Source organism: Symphalangus syndactylus, chromosome 7 (assembly GCF_028878055.3).
Source record: "Symphalangus syndactylus isolate Jambi chromosome 7, NHGRI_mSymSyn1-v2.1_pri, whole genome shotgun sequence".
NCBI lineage: Eukaryota > Metazoa > Chordata > Mammalia > Primates > Hylobatidae > Symphalangus > Symphalangus syndactylus.
In genome coordinates, this window is record NC_072429.2 from 39,757,649 (window position 1) to 39,775,290 (window position 17,642).

Below are 17,642 nucleotides of genomic sequence, written 5' to 3' on the forward strand. Positions count from 1 at the left end.
GTAAACATCAAGAACTGGCATTGGTATGTGAATTGGTCACATTATTCCTAGTGAATTCACCAAGTCAGTAACTTCCATGATTTGGGTTTTTCAGATGTGAAAGAAATTAATTTCACACATAAGCAAGGTTCCCCCTAGAGTTAAAATTCTCTAAAGTAGTGCAAATATCTAGACATAGGCTCACATTTAAACATGCCTAGGTTTGTATGTATGCATGTATGTGTTTCAGAGTTGCATATGTCTGCTTGCTTTAAAGTACATGTTTTGTGAAAATAGAAACAGCATCTACATCCAGAATCATAACTATTGATATAGGAACTGTGCCAGGACAAAAATCAGGGAGAAATCTCATCTATAGCTAATGTTCCCTAAGACAGATGTGGTCTCAGATCTCAACAGCAGAATTGACTCAGTGTAGAGAGGGTCACTGACAACTCACAAGGAAGGGTAAGAACCTGTCAAAGAATGTCTGATGCTGGAATCCAAGGCCAGAGCAGAAAGTACAAGCAAGGATCAGCACTGTGGGTGTGTCTGTCTGTGCACTAATAAATGCTGCTAAAGGCCTTCCTTCTCCCCTTCTAGGTGCTAATTTTATTAGGAAGTTTTAGCCCTGTGTCATCTTAAAGGAGACATTGATACTTTACTACTTGATATCTGAAATTGTATTCCAGCTCAGCCTTCCAAATGAGATTCTTGCTGTGAAGCCTCTCTGAGCTAAAGGGCCCAAACTATCAAATGGGTATCCAACCTCTACACACTGGGAATACTGCAACTCAGACAGGCTTGGTTGAAATCCCAACTCTGCCATGGGCTAGGTGTGTCCTTGAGGGAGTTACCAAAACTTCCTGAGTCTCAGTTTCCTCCCCTGTAAAATGGCGATGATAATAATGCCCTCCCCATGATTTATGTAAGAATGGAGTTACTCTAAGTCAAGTGCTTACTACAGTGCCTGAAATTTTCCCAGCCAATGTTCTTCTTCTTCTTCTTTTTTTTTTACTATGCAACACTTTAGAATCAATCTTTACTAGTACTACTAATAATATCCATTATTAAGTTTCTTGACTGTGCTAATAACATTCAATATCCACAACTCTGAGAGATGGGTCCCATTATTATTGCCATTTAAGATGAGGAAACTGTCTCATTATCCTTAGAAACTTGTCCCAAGTCAGAGCCCAACTGTAAACCCTGCCTAATTGCAAAGTCTCTACTTTTAATGATGACTCTATACTAATTCCATCAGTTAACCTGTCAACAACACTGAGAAGAGCATATGAGAGGCAACGCTCCTCTCATGTGGCTAAGCAGATGAAGGTTTCCGTATAGGAATTCAATAAAAATCTATGGCTGACCATGAAAATGACTACTCAGTTCCCTGTGCATTTTTAAAGGTCAATTTGTTTTTGAAACTTTGTGTTTTTTTTCCCACTGAATTTAATCATTCTTAAATTCATACCATCTCCCAAAATTTGATTCTGCAATATTCTCTTGAATTTTAAAACCTAGTTGAATTGAAGGGGAATGTTCATGTTGTTGAGAAGAAAACTGGCACCCCTGCTATCCAGAAGTGTTCTGTAAAGGACTCTTTTGAATATGTAAAGGAATTAGAATATCTCTTAATATATGCATTAATATATTCATTAGTATTGGCTACATATATTTGTAGAAACCAGGAGTCACTATTACCCAGAACATTTAGCCCCATCAAATGTCCAACTGGATCTGAAACAAAAATACCCTTGGAACAAAATAGGCCACATTTGTCAGAAACTGACTCCCCAGCTCTGTGTGAGCCACCCCGCCCCATCTCCAGCCTTGTTTTTTTTTGTTTTTCCCTACTCTGCAGTCAGCCTGACTTTGGCAAGCAGTCAAGAAGTGAACAAGAGAGATGGAAGTGCTCTGGGTATCTGACCCCTTACTGGCCGCTCAACCATGCAAGCTGTGAAGCCCAGTTTAAAAAAAAAAATGTTGCCTTTCTTTTCCTCTCACCCCTTAACGAACTGCCTCATTCTCTTCCCCACCATCACAGAAAGAAAACAATCAAAAGCATTAGTATTCCCGTGAAAAGGGCCAGTCACACAGGGGATGACTGCAAGTCCTTCGTAACCACTCCAGGACGCTGCCAGGGCCTGAGAAGGGACAAACTCCAATTGCTCCAGTTCAAACTGGTCCTGGCCTGGTCAGACGGAGGAGACAGAGCAGTGATTCACAGCAGGACGTGGTACTTGCAGACTGACCATTCCCTCAGGACTCACTAGGGTCTCTTCTCTGACGAGATGATACCTGGTGTGCAAGTCTCCTTTTAGAAATGCATAGATTCTGCTATATATTTCTTTTCTTGTTGGTCTCTTAAGAACAACTGGGAGCTCTTACCTAACCTGAAGTGTCTCCTTGTGTTGTTTTCAGGAATTGGGACACTCACCCAGGACACACTATGGTGCTTCAGCCAAGTGAAAGGCACTATCGAGATTGGAACCACAGAAGGTAGGAGAAATCCCTATGCCCTTTTCCTTGCCTCCTTGGGAGTTTGTGCTGATTTCAAAATTAAAAACTTTCATCTTTGCTTTCATGAATCTAAGTCCCCACACACCCCAGAATTGCATTCTAGGCTAGAAATGGATTTAATAATTTCTTTCTCTCCTGTTTTTTTTTTCTGTTGAAATTTATTTTATTCCTACCAATGAGCAGCACTGAAATGAACTTTCAGTAAAATAGATTTGCAGAGACAGAGGCTAAACTAGGCAAGCCTTGTTTCAGGATGACCTGTCAGTGCTGTAGAATTCTGAGTCCAAACATTTTAAGACTTTCAGCCATAATTCTCTCCCTTTCATTCTATATGGAGGACCATCGGCAATACATGAAGTGTGGAGGGAGACTGAAGAATTCAAGTCTAGTCATATGACTTATGAGAACATTGAATCCCAATCTTAGCATATAATTGCCTTTCTGGTTCTCAGGAGACTTTTCTATTCCTGGGCCCTTTACCTGGGATAATGCATTAGTTTTCCTCCTCCTGAAGAACTTTTTAATTTTCTTTATTTTCTTCTTTTGTAAGCCTGGGCTTGGAGACCTCCATGACTCTCCCTAAGGGTGTCTGCATTACAAAACACTGGATGATAGGCAATTGGAAGGAACTAGAATAGCACTTCTGGGTGTTTTAAGTCACAATTTAGCTCTTCTAGCAGAATGCAGTAGGGCTTGCCCGAAACAGATTTTGCTGCTTTGATGGTAGGTTTAGATTCCAGATGTGGTATAACACAGGTCGAAAACTAGTTTTAAAGAATGATGAAGTGAACAGTTGACAGGATTGAACACTATACTCAAACTAACATGCATAAATGCATGTGAACTTCAGGTCATTCTGCAGCACTTCAATTCTGAGTAAAAAGTAATTCAAGCAAAGATTAATCTGAGGAATTTGAAAAAGATAGTTTATTTACAATCTTGCTATAATTCCTTTGTATAGAATCTAATAGTGGGTGACCAAAAACCAAATACTCTATGTTTACAAAGTAGGAGAAAGCACACTAAAATTAATAAATAAACCTCTATAAAATTATATTTAAAAGAAATTGACATCACGTTGCACATATTTATAAGGTACAGTGTGATGTTTTGATATGTGTATATTGTGTAATGATATCAAACCAAGATGATTAGCATATCCATTACCTCATACATTTATCATTTATTTGTGGTGAGAAGATTCAAAATCCTCTCTCCTAGCTGTTTTGAGATATACCACATGATATTGTTAACCATAGTCACCCTACTGTGCTATAGAACAAAACTTACTCCTCAGATCTATGACTTTATACTTATTGACCAATCTGTTTCCATCTTCCTACCACCCTCCAGGCCTCTGGTAACCACTATTTACTATTCTCTACTTCTATGAGATCAACTTTTTTAGGTTCCTGATATGAGTGAGAACATGTGGTATTTGTCTGTCTGTGCCTGGCTTATTTCACTATTAAATGAAATATATTAATAATGCCTTTCAGGTTTATCCATGTTGCCACACGACAGGATTTTATTCTTTTTTATGGCTGAGTAATATTCCATTGCGCATATATATATATATATATATATATATATATATATAGTATATATAATGTGTGTGTGTTTGTGTGTATATTATATATATTATATATCCCATTTTATGTCACATATTTTATATATATATATATATCACTGTATGTATCTATTCATCTGTTTATGAACACTTAGTTTGAGTCCATAATTTGCCTATTGTGACTAGAGCTGCAATAAACATGGGAGAGCAGATTTCTCTTCTATATACTGATTTTATTTTTTAAATATAGACTCAGTAGTGGGATTACTGGATCTAAAATTATATTTGTATATAAACTCCTCTATTTTTGAGATGAATTGTCAAATAGAGCCTTACAAAAGATCCTTCTAAAGCCCCTATGAAGACAGATAGAAAATTATCAATCCCATTTTATGTCACCTAAAAAAAGATTTTTGAGTGTCTTCTACATGACAGCACTGTGGTACACATTAGAAATTTTTTTTAAAAGAGAAAGAAAAAAATGACCTAATCTCTAACCTCATGGATCTTAAGAAAATGAAGTTCAAGTGAATGCGTTGTTTTAAGTCTTGCCCATGATTCAAAATCATTTGAACTTTTTAAACAATAGAGACTCTGAGGTCTCCAAGAGCTACTAAGTTAGAGTTTCAAGGGTCAGGGTGATACAATGTGTGTTTTTTTTGAGACTGAGTCTTGCTCTGCACGTCCAAGCTGGAGTGCAGTGGCACGATCTCGGCTCACTGCAAGCTCTGCCTCCCGGGTTCACACCATTCTCCTGCCTCAGCCTCCCGAGTAGCTGGGACTACAGGGGCCCACCACCACGCCCGGCTTATTTATTTAATTTTTTTGTATTTTTAGTAGAGATGTGGTTTCACCGGTTAGCCAGGATGGTCTCGAACTCCTGATCTCATGATCCGCCTGCCTCGGCCTCCCAAAGTGCTGGGATTACAGGCGTGAGCCACCACACCCAGCCGATACAATGTGTTTTAATGAGTTTACCCAGTTAATTCTGAGGTAGTGGACTGGCTTTGGGCAACACAAGGCTAGATGACTTGTTCCAAGTAATCCATTATTCTCTTACTCTGCACTTAAATCTTGTCCCTGTGACTGGCTTCCCATCAATTATGAGAATTCTGAATGTCTGCTCTAACTACAGGTCTTACCATTTGCAGATTTATTATTTGCTTAAGACAAATTAATAAGATAATACAGATACAGCATTGGCCACAGTGCTCAATACTTTGTAAATACTCGATATTTGTAAGCTATTATTATAAATATAATTAGACCCTCATTCTAAATTAGTGTTCACCAAAACCTTATGACAGGTAAGAATTTTTATTTCCACATTACCTATGAGGATATTGAAGTCAAGCAAAGAAACAAAAAATATTAAGTACATTGCCAAAGGCACTATAGCTTATAAATGGTTGAGGCAATTTTCAAACCTAGTCTTTGGGACTCCAAAGCCCCTGCTCTTTAAACATTGTTTTGGAAATAGAGACTCTGACTTAGTAGTCTGGAATGAGGGCCTGGGATGTGCATTTTACACACCTGCCCTTAGACGATCGTTATGAATACACGTGAACTGAAGATAGGTTGAAATGTTTACGGTGCATAATACAAAAATAGCCTGCTTGAACTGACTGTTAATTGGGTCAGAGTTAGGATCAAAATGACAATCCCTATTTTGTTTGGAAAGTGCACTTTAAGATAGTGAATAAAGGAAGAAACTTTTTAAAAAGAAGAATTAGGTTGATCACAAACACACAGCCACTGGCATGGGGTTCCCTGGCCAACATATCTTAGATGTCATTTAACCTCCACTAACACTGCCTCAATGAAAGTTGAATATTTGTTGAGTGAATTAATAAATGAATTTCACTTGCTACTAGTTAAAAATCTGGTTTAAAGGAAACCAAAGGGGTTTAACTGGCATAATCTACCCTAATTTTCTATACGATCGAAGTCAATAAAAATTATTCAGCTTTCCCTTCCATGTTACTTATTCCTATTAATGGCTTTTTCTATTTCAGTTCTATCACTCACTAGCCAATTACCTTGGCAAGTTAATGTCTCCATGCTTCAGTTTTCCTCATGTGCGGAATGGGGATAATCGTATAGTTACCCATTATGGCTATAAGGGCTAGGGGTGTGTGTGTGTGTGTGTGTGTCTGTGTGTGTGTATACACACATACATATATGTATAACATATATGTATATATTATATATATGCATACGTATGTGTATATTGTACATATATAATAATATATAATATAAAATATACATATAATACATATATAATATACAATATTATATATTATATATAATATATTATATTACATATTATATTTAATGTTATACATATATAATACATATGTATATAATATATATGTATTATATATATATCAGGCCATTACCAATAGTTTATTATAAGATGTTCAAATTGCATCTTGGTGCAAGATGCTTATGTGCATCTTGGGTATCAAGTAGTAGACTAGAATTTTTTCACACGTCAAATTATTCTATAGGACTTTAAATGAATGATACTATGAGTTCAACAATAAGTATTTAGTGAGTGCTTACTATATCCAGGGTACTGTCTCAGAAAGTGAGAGGGTTGTAAAGATAAATAAAATATAGTCCAAGCTCTCAAGAAATGCACCACTGGAGAGGAGACAGAGCATGGCCCAGAAGAGTAAAGCATCACATCAAATAGAACACAAGGTAAAATGAGCTATAGATTAAAGTGCTTAGGCTAAAGACTACACTGCTTTAACTATCAAAGAGGTAGGAATCTCACACAAAATTCGGTGGAGCAAAATAGACGTGTGGGAAGAAACCATTTTAAGACAAACCTTAAATAATTTTTAAAAACATAAGGTTTATTCTTTTATTTTTCTGATTACTTAATATATTCTCAGTGTAGAAAAGTTTAAATTTAACCAATAAAAATCAGAAAATAAATGTCATTCATAAACCCACAACCCACAGATCAGCACTGTTAAAAGTTTATGGTATATTTTTCTAACCTCTTGATTATGCATATATGGTCATTAATTGATTCAGTCAAGAAACAAGTATGTGTGTCAACTACTGTGCAAGGAATTGGTTAGTTTACACCAGACAATATCAGTATTTTTTTTTTACCAAAATGGAGTCATAATGGAAATACTATTTTGTAAATTGATGTTTTTACTTAACAATATATGGGATCATCTTTCATATAATAAGAGGTACATATACCCTAGTTTATCTACCCAGATTTTCAATATTTATAACATTGTTATGAACACCTAATAGTAAAATCTTTACATTTATCCAGGAAACGCAGTGTGATATAGTGATTAAGAGCATATGTTTCACAGTTAAAAATACCTGGTTCAAATTTAGCTTCACTACTTATGGGCATGGAGTAAGTTACCTCAAATTTTTCGTGATTCTATTTCCTAATATGTAAAATTGGGATAATAAAAGGTATTCAAGAATTCTTATGATAATAGATATATATTTTAAACAACATAGCACATAGACATTATTCAGTAATCATGATTAGCTACTGTGATTATATCACTGGGACACATTCTCAAAAATAGCATTCCTTGGGCTTTATAGGAAGTCTGATGAGAGACAATGTGGCTTTATTAGAGTGGAGAAGGTGCAGATGAAGAGATAACAGGCTCCAGGCATGTTTTGGAGGCAATAGGCTGGATTTTAGGGGAGAAGTGAACTAAGGAATTAAGATAGTTTTCAGGTTTTAGCTTTGAACAATTGGGTGGTTGGTGGGCACCAGTTACTAACGCTGGGAAACCTGAAAAAGAAAGATATTTGGGGAGAAAAATCATGAGCTTCATTTTGAACATAATTAATATGAAGTAGCTATGAGGTACAAAGGTACAAACATCAAGAAGGAAGTTGTATGTGTATATATGAGTCGTATATATGTCTTAGAGAGACAATCTCAGAGATAGAACCTGGGGAGGCCTCAGCATGCAGATGGTATTTGGCACCATTGCACTGAATGAGATCACATAACTTATGCAGATCATGTGGACATGCAGTCAACAAACAATTTGTTGATGACCTAAACTTACACTGTTATGCTGGTGGTTAGGATGCCATCTAAACATTGTTGACTTAGTTGAGTTATTGGAAGACACTTACACATTTAAAGATTCTGATTTACCATGTGCAATGCTTGTATTTGATTTGCTTAGCAGGCGTATTTCGTATAACATATGATTTCATTGCATGAAATTTTACATTATTTCCTCATTAGAAGTACTTTATGTGGTGGAAATTGCCCACTCGATATCAGACAACTTCTTGAGATTTGGTATCTGATTTTGTATAAGGGAAAAAGAATTATCTGGTGTGGTTTCTGTTTTCATCCCAGCTACAGCATATAACCATTTTCTTTCCGATACTGCAATTCTAGGGTGCTTTGTTTGTTCCTCATTCTGCAGTTCTTTGATGTCTGTCAACATAGGTCACTTCACCTTATTCATGGGAAATAATTGTGGTATTTATTCTGTTTTGATACATGGGCATCACATTTTTTCCTTCCCTCCCTCTGAAAAGATCACTCATGTAGAGGAAAGAATGAGGCATTCTATCGATTCTGCTTTCTAATGAGAGAAAAACATCAATCTGACTGTCGATGTGAGGTGTATTTCATATACCCTAAAGTAAAAGCCAACAACTGTGACTTCCTTGCAAAGAGGAATCCTCTAACTATAACATTTGCAATAATGTTTTGTTTTGAATGGATGTTTAAGAAATCCAAGGATTGTAAGGATGATTTTTCAGCTTCCCTTCAGTGATTGTGACTCTTGGCTGTCACCAGAAAAAAAAAAAAAAAAACCACAACCAATTGGATTGTCTCAAAGCAGTAAAAAGACTTGTGACCTTCACCTCATTTTATAGAAAGAAGTCAGTGATTGACAAATACCCTTTCTTAGATGTTTAGATGTTTAGTTACAATAATTGTAACTTCACCCCACAGATCTTAGCCTAAATGATAGAAAATGGAGCCTTACCTGCCTTGCTCTTCCCACTCCTGAATACAGGGTGAAGGGCTGGCACTGAGAATTCCCATTTCAGGGGGAAGGAATCCTGTCTTTTTGGACAGAAGCTTTCTAAATCAACAACTCAAGAAGATTTTTAATTAGGCACCAAATTGAAATCAGATAATCTCTCACTTCAAACTTGGTTCAGTTACCCACTTAGTGACCTTAGACAGGATACTGAATTATTTTCCAACCTTATCGTGCATATGACTCCCCTAGGAATGATGTTAAAATGCATATTACTAGGTTCTACCTCTAGAGATTCTGATTCACTAGGTCTGGGACAGAGTCAAAGGACCTGCATATTTCACAAGCATCCCAAATAATTCTTTTTTTAAATTTTTTTTTGAGACAGAGCCTCACTCTGTCACTCAGGCTGGAGTGCAGTGGTGCGATCTTGGCTCACTGCAACCTCCACCTCCCGGGTTCAAGCAGTTCTCCTGCCTCAGCCTCCTAAGTAGCTGTGATTACAGGTGCCCACCACCACCCCCGGCTACTTTTTGTATTTTTAGTAGAGATGGGGTTTCACCATATTGGCCCAGCTGGTCTGAAACTCTTGACCTTGTGATCTAGCTGCCTCAGCCTCCCAAAGTGCTAGGATTACAGGCGGGAGCCACCATGCCTGGCCCATCCCAAATAATTCTAATAGTTTGATCCAAGAAACACATTGAGAAATTCTGTTCTTTCTTTCCTTACATCAGAGGGCAATTCTAAGAGCAGAGAAGATAGAAAATCTGAAGGTGTTTTGAGTGCATTTAAAGGAAACCAGAATGCCAATAAATGTGAGATAACTGTGCAGCCAAGTTCTCAGCCTTGGGCACCGAAGGGAGTGAAAACCTTCCCTCTGTGTGTGAAAAAGAAGTGGAGATCTCTTCTCTGCACCTGGTAGGCTACAAGGGGATTTCCTATGCAACTTCACTTTGCGTGGCGCTCCAATCTGCCAGAAGAAAAATTGGACTGATTGTGAACAAGTTGTGCAAGATGAAAGCATTTTTTCTTAGCTGTGATGGAGAATGTCTTGATGTGAGGAGGCTTGCTGTACTCTGCAGGTGGGCTGGTGAGAAGTGAGCTCTGGAGGAATGGAAGCAGGTTCTTTGCATAACACTGAAGGCAAACATCCTGTTCTCTTTGTAAGCATTAGATAATTAAATATTTCCTAGCCACGAAGGAGAAAAAAACTCCATGGCTATTTATTTCACCCTTTCCCTAATGCCAATCACTTTAAATGTGTTTAATTAACAAATATTTATGGAGCACCTAGTATGTGCCAGGCACTGGGCTGGACGATGAGGCCAGTCATGGACAAAACCCTGTTGCTCCCCTCCATTAAGCACTGTACACTTTCCTGAGGACATCACCACATGGTTTTTAATGACAATCCAATGTGATTGTGGAAAGTGCTAGAAAAAGAGTAAGTCACCCAACCCACACTGGGAACAGAGCAGGGAAGCCTTGCTAGAGTAAGATTGGCTAGATTGGAAGCCAATCTGAGACCTAAAGTAGAAACAGGAATTAGCTAGGACTTCTGGGTACATAGACCCACATTTTATTCATGGTTCAATTATTCTCTTGTGTTATTGCTCAGGTTCCCTGGGTGATCGCCAGCTTGGGAGGATGAAAGGATATGTTAATAAGATCTTTGAAAGTGCTGCACAATACCTGGCCAGGGTAGAGTGATAATAATGATAATTCCGTTTAATCAGGTTTTAAAAGATCAGACTCCTTAATAATTGCTTTCAACATGTTATCTCATTCCACCTTTGCTGCAACACTAAGATATGAGGCAGGTGCCAGCTTAAGCCCATTTTACAGTGGAGGAAATTGAGACTCAGAAAGTTTAACAACGTATCCATTTACACACCAGTCTGACCTCAGAGTTGGTATTCTCAACTACCATGATAGAGCACTCCTGGAAAGTAACCTGACACCAAGCAGGGGCTTAATAAATATTTATTGACTGAAAATAGCCTTCAGTAACTAATAAATGTCAACTAACCAAAAAACATCAATATTATCATTAATACAACAATAATGGATATTTTTAGAGAATAAAAATTTCATTCAAAACAATTCATTACAGATACACAGGACTTTTCTAGTTTTAACATATATGGGTCATATATGTCTTATAACCCATAGGAGATAACTAGAATCGGTCTTATAATTCCACATTGCACACAAAAAGATAGTATAGATATTATACATAGTAGACCTAATTTTCTTCGTAGTTATGAGGAGATTGAAGCAGCTAGAGATAAGTTTTAAATTGCCCAAGGTCTTATAGAGACCAGAAAGCAAATTTTTGAATCCTACACCAGAAATTTTTTTACTGCTCAGCTTCCTCTGGAGGCACTGACTGTGAGTTTAAGACAAGGTCGACTGTCTTGAAAATGCAGGGCATAGAACACCAAGGCAACTCAAAGGAAATCCATCATGCTTTCAAGATGCTTTCAGCTCCAACAGAAAACTGCTATCAAAATATCTGGAACAGTAAAAGAATGATCTCTTCTGCAAATATCTACTGAGCACCTACTATGTGCTTGGCATTCTAGGCACTGGAGATTCAATAGTGGAGGGGCTAGACAATAGATATAATAAACAAGTGGAATATAAAATATGAGGCTATAAATGCAAGAAAATAAACCAATACGGGGTTAAGGGATATGGTGTTCTCCTTTAAATAGGATGGTCAAGACTTCATGCAAAAGATGACATTTGAGCAACGATTTGAAGAAGGCAAAAAAAAAAAAAAAATCATCATGTGAATATCTGGGGAGGAGAGTTCCAGATAGAGGGAACAGCCAGTACAAATGCCCTGAGGCAAGAGCTTATCTGGTATGTTTAAGGACTGGACTTGTGGCCAGTGTGTCTGAAGTTGAGTAGGCACAGGAGGAAGTTGTGAAAGATGGAGACAGATGATGGCAGACAGATGCAAGATGGGGACCTTATAAACCGTTATAAATAGCTGGACTCCTGCCTGAAGGAAATACAGAGCCACTAGTTGAAAAACGCTCTTTCTAGCAGCAGCTCAATTAAGGGACCACTGTCAGAAGCAGGAATCGGTTGAAAGGTTATTGCAATATCCAGTTTTTCACATAATAAGTCATGAGGCAGGGAGCCCCCAGAGCTGATAAATTCCCTAGGTGAAGCACAGCACAGAGAACTCAGATCCTCTCCATCTCCCTGCCTTGCTGTCCTTGGAATGTCAGCTTGGTCCCAAGACAACTGCTGCAACTCTGGGCGTCATACTCAGATAAACCAACAATGTCAAGTGAAAGGACATTCTGATTTTTTTTTTTTAATAAAGGAAACTTTTCCATCAGATATCCCTGGAAAATTTCTTTTGATGTCCCCTTTGCCACAGTCTAAGTCAGATGCCCACTTCACTTTTTTTTTTTCAAGACGGAGTCTCGCTCTGTCGCCAGGCTGGAGTGCAGTGGCGTAATCTCGGCTCACTGCAATCTCCACTTCCCAGCAGATGCCCACTTCTAAACCATCCATTGGCAAGGAGAATGGGATTAGCATAACTAGCTTCATACAAATAGGCTTGCATCTGAGTTTGGTATAGGATCACCATGCCTGAGTGGAGGATGCCACAACAAAATCTCGGCTTTGCAGCAACGAATGAGGATGCGATTCAAGGTAGTCCAACAATAGTATCAGCTAAAGGAAAAAAAAGACAGATAAGGCTTAACCAGTTCTATTGCTACCACTGTGCAAAGGGTGGTGGGTCATTGGCTTGTTCTTGGTAAAACATTTGGCTCAGGCAAATCCAGACACCAAGCTTCTCTAGACGGACTTGTGTTGAAGCTGGGGCCTGGGGTGTGTGAGAAGAGCATTTGCCTTTTTGTAAATGTCGCTCATTAAGCAGGCTCAGCATCATCCTACTTACTGCCTGTGCTATTAGTTAATGGAATTTAAAAGCCAAGAATAAATAATTAAGCACATGGACATTGTGGGGTGGTTCCTGGTTTTTTGCTCAAGTTTTCAAGAAGCATTACGCCTTTTTCTTAGTATATTTATTTTTAGTCTCTCATATAGAGCTTTAAAAAAGAGAGTATAAATAACTTTATACCAATTTGGTTGGAGGTAAGAATATTGAATTTTATTCATCCATTTATTCAGTAAATATATATTGGTCAGTAGGTGTTGAAAACACAGCAGCCCTCGAGATAGCCACGGTCTGTGGTATTAATGGAGCTCACACTCCAGTGCAGAGGTGGACGATGGAAAATGCAAGCCTACAAAAACACAAGACATTTTCTGATGATGACACGTGCTATAAAGAATATAAAATGGGCCTGGTGCGGTGGCTCACACCTGTAATCCCAGCACTTTGGGAGGCCGAGGCAGGCAGATCACAAGATCAGGAGTTCGAGACCAGTCTGACCAACATGGTGAAACCCTGTCTCTACTAAAAATACAAAAATTAGCCGGGTGTGGTAGCAGGCATCTGTAATCCCAGCTACTCAGGATGCTGAGGCAGGAGAATTGCTTGAACCCAGTAGGCGGAGGTTGCAGTGAGCCAAGATTGTGTCACTGCACTCCAGCCTGGGAGATAGAGCAAGACTCCGTCTCAAAAAAAAAAAAAAAAAGAGTATAAAATGTGTTCATGTGGAAGTGGCTAAATTAAATGAGAGATTGGGGAATGCTACATTATTATATGGCTTTTCTGTGAAGGCTTTTCTAAAGAGGTGACATTTAAGCTAAGACCCAAATAATGAGTAGAAACCATGTTCAAAAAATCCATGGGAACAGTGTTTAGACACAGGAGACAACAAGTGTGAAGGCCCTGGACAGAAGCAATCCAGGCATGGCCAGAAGGAAGGCCAGGATGCCTGGATCGGTCAGTAGGGGAAGAGTTTATGTTGAAGTTGTGGAGGGAAGCAGAGGCAGGTTCAGGCGTGAGCTTGCAAGCCATGGTAAATAATTGTGTTTTATTCTTTTTTTTTTTTTAATTGTGTTTTATTCTGGGTACAATGGGAAGCTTTCAGGAGTCTAAGGATGGAAGTACTCTGATGTTTTAGGACCTAAATCCTAGGGCATTTCACCTCAATGGAGAATTTTCAGTAACATAATCTTCCTTATACTTGTATTGTGAAAATTAAACCTCACCTCTAAACTCAACTCTTTCTGTTTGTTTTGTTTTTGCTTCTGACGTAGAGGTCTCCATACCTCACCTCTCATAGTAAAATGCTGTCTGTGGTCTGAAGCTCACTGTGCTATCTTTGCCCAGAATCGCCATTGGAATTTGTAAATGTTACAGTTTTGTTCAGTGCCCAAAAGCAATTTTCAAGGCATTGATGAGATCACTTAAATTTGGCGGCCTTTAGACCTGACCATGTCCTTTCAGCTTATAGTTTAGGGAACGTAAGATCTGTTGTTTTTTCATTTTATTTTTTACTGTGGATGATATTTCCATAATAGTATTAGCTGTTTCTTAAGGGTCATTATCATCTATTGTTTCATGAGTGATTTTTCTGCTTACGATTTAAAGCAACCTTTCCCAAAATTATGGCACAGCCATTTGTCCATGTGTGCTTCTCACTCTACACCATTAATCAAATATACCAGGTAATTTTATGTTGGCAGGTCTATACCAATGATATTCAAGCAGTAATGATTTCCAAATATTTATATTAAGTGCCTATTTTCCAAGGAAAACTGATGGCAGTTTTTTACAGCTTACCATTCACACATGGTTCAGAATGTATGTTCCTCTTCTTTCTTCAGTCAATGATTCATGTAAAGCGCAACTTCTCATCAGATGTACCTGAGAGAGAATATTTTTCTAAAAAGTATCTTACAGCATGCTGAAGATGTCTTTTAAAAATATTGTTATTTAATAGCAGTTTAATTCATGAAACTAAAACAGAAAAAAATAAATAACAAACTTTATTTTAAAAACAACTCAGATATTACTGTTTAAAAAGTTGCATTTTTTTCACATAAAGTAATACTCTTTGTGTTTCTAACAGAAACTTGAGGGGATTAGAAAAACTTCACCATAGTTAAGAGAATGACCTATGAACAGATGGCCTGGGTTTGAATCCCAATGAAACAACTTTCTGTGTCACTTTGAATAGATTGCATAACTTTATTTTGATTTAGCTTCACTTTACTCCTCTGTAAAATGGGAAAGTAGTAGTTTCTCCTTCATAGGCTTGTCAGGAGGATGAAATAAAATAATCTACGCAAAGCACAGGGCTTGACACAGAGTGAATGCTAAGTAAATCTTAGCTGTGATACTAATGAAAACAGATAACAAGAAAATAAAAATGACTCGTCATTCTACCACCCAGATCATTTTTTTTTAATGTTTAATATTTGCTAAGTTTAGTAAACTCTCTCTAAATGAGCTTAAAATGGCCATCAGATCCATGTGGTTATTAAAAAGATTATTTACACCTAAGTGCATGCAAAGATTATACTTCATCTTTGAGAAGAGCAATAAACACCTGTAGAGGGTTCTAGGCTCCAGTTCTACAGACATGATGTCAGAGCAAGTGGAAGAAAATTACAGACAGCTAGTTGTCTTTACATCATCAACAAACATGAACAATTAATTAGGACTTCTTACACCTAATCCAAGTATTATTTACCCACATGACGTTAATGAGCAAATAGGTAACTGTGGGATTAAACACTTAGATTCATAGCATGTTGGAATTTGCGGGAATTTCCTTTGAAGGAAACTGGGAGTTCTTTTCTGGAAGATCTGCCCACTTAGAGAAGGTGGGGTACAGAAAGAAAAACAGACAGAATGAAGTTATGAGTTTCCTCTTCCACACTACCACTTAATGTTTCCACCACCCAGGTTCCCCTGTGGCATTAAGGGATGAGAGTCTCTCTGATATCCCTTCTGGTGGAAAAACAAAGGAATATTACTCAGCCTGGAAAAAGAAAGAAATCCTGTCATTTGTGACAACACAGATGACTCTAGAGGACATTATGTTAAGTGAAGGCACAGAAAAGCAAATACTAGATGATCTCACATCTGTGGAATCTAAAAAAGTCACGCTCATAGAACCAGAGAGTAGAGTGATAATTACTAGGGGTTGGGGTAAGAGGAGGTTGGAGATACAAAGGTTACAAAATTTCAGATAGACAGGAGGAATAAATTCAAGAGATGTACTGTACAACATGGTAACTGTAGTCAATAACATGGTGTTATATACTTGAAAATTGCTGAGTAGATTTTTAGTGTTCTTATAAGTAAATAGTAAGTATGTAAGATAATGCATATGTTAATTAACTTAGCCATTCTAAAATGTGTACATATTTTTAAACACCATGTTGTACACCATAAATGTAGACAACTTTTTCTCAATTAAAAATAAAAACCTCTTGACTGTCAAGCAGATGTTAGCATTTTCTACCTCTATTGTATCAACCAGCTGTTTTCTTTAACCTAGGTGGTGATTAAGTGCAAAAATACGAAAGAAGGAAAGACAGTAGCCCACCAAGGGCCTTGGTGTGGTCTTTTGGCCAACACCCAGGCTAATCACATCAGCAGAGTGGTTCAGGCCATGTATTTGGCTCTTGATGAAGCCTGGCTTCCCTGGTCTTCTCTAAAGGCTTCCTTAGAAACTGCTGACATTTCCCAACTTCTCATGGGCAAGGGAGGCTTGATGATACAAAAAAAAAAAAAAATCATGATTAGAAATGGCTTTCTAGTAGTCCAAGAAAGGCATTAAGACAGGAGCCATATCGATCTTATTTGTGTAATACGGTGCCTGGCACTTACTGAAAACTCGATAAACTTAACATTGAAGAAAAATTATGGTCGGCACTGAGCACATCCAACATTCCAGGTGCTAGGCTCTTGGTGTGTCAAGGACTTTCTAAGGTCTCACTTCTTTTTTTTTTTTTTTTTTTTTTTTTTTTTGAGACGGAGTCTGTCTCTGTCACCCAGGCTGGAGTGCAGTGGCGCAATCTCGGCTCACTGCAAGCTCCGCCTCCTGGGTTCATGCCATTCTCCTGCCTCAGCCTCTCCGAGTAGCTGGGACTACAGGCGCCCGCCACCACGCCTGGCTAATTTTTTTGTATTTTTAGTAGAGACGAGGTTTCACCGTGGTCTCGATCTCCTGACCTCGTGATCCACCCGCCTCAGCCTCCCAAAGTGCTGGGATTACAAGCGTGAGCCACCGTGCCTGGCCCAGGTCTCACTTCTTAGCAGAGGCTGCATGACACCACAGTGAAGAGCACAGGTTCCAGAAAGTCTCACCCAGGTTTGCATTCCAGCAAATCTGCTATATGAGTATGGCATTTAATGTATCTGTGCCTCAGTTTCTTCATCTGTAACATAGGGATAATAATTGAAGCTACATCCAGGGCTCTTGTGAGGATTAAATTAGCTAATACATGTAAAGAATTTACTATGCAGCATGGAATACAGTCAGCATTCAATAAGTGCTTGCTCTGTCATTATTAGTGTTAGCACTAACTTACTCACTCCACAGGCCCTATAAAGGAGATATTACAATACATAGATTTCGGCAGAGGAAATTGAGATTTGA

General features: G+C 38.1%; 1 protein-coding gene across 4 annotated transcripts in view; it reads left to right on the top strand.

Moving 5' to 3' along the window:
* The first annotated feature begins 2,022 nt into the window (after positions 1-2,022).
* PPP2R2B (protein phosphatase 2 regulatory subunit Bbeta) overlaps positions 2,023-17,642 on the top strand; it is a 500,674-nt gene continuing 485,054 nt past the window's right edge. The window contains exons 1-2 of one of the 4 annotated variants that reach the window (XM_055285753.1): positions 2,023-2,286; positions 2,407-2,484. In XM_055285753.1, coding sequence (XP_055141728.1) covers positions 2,277-2,286; positions 2,407-2,484 — 88 coding nt within the window. In that variant the 5' untranslated portion in view covers positions 2,023-2,276. The remainder of the gene's footprint in view (positions 2,287-2,406; positions 2,485-17,642) is intronic. The other 3 variants (XM_055285747.2, XM_055285749.2, XM_055285748.2) reach the window with 3 other exon arrangements.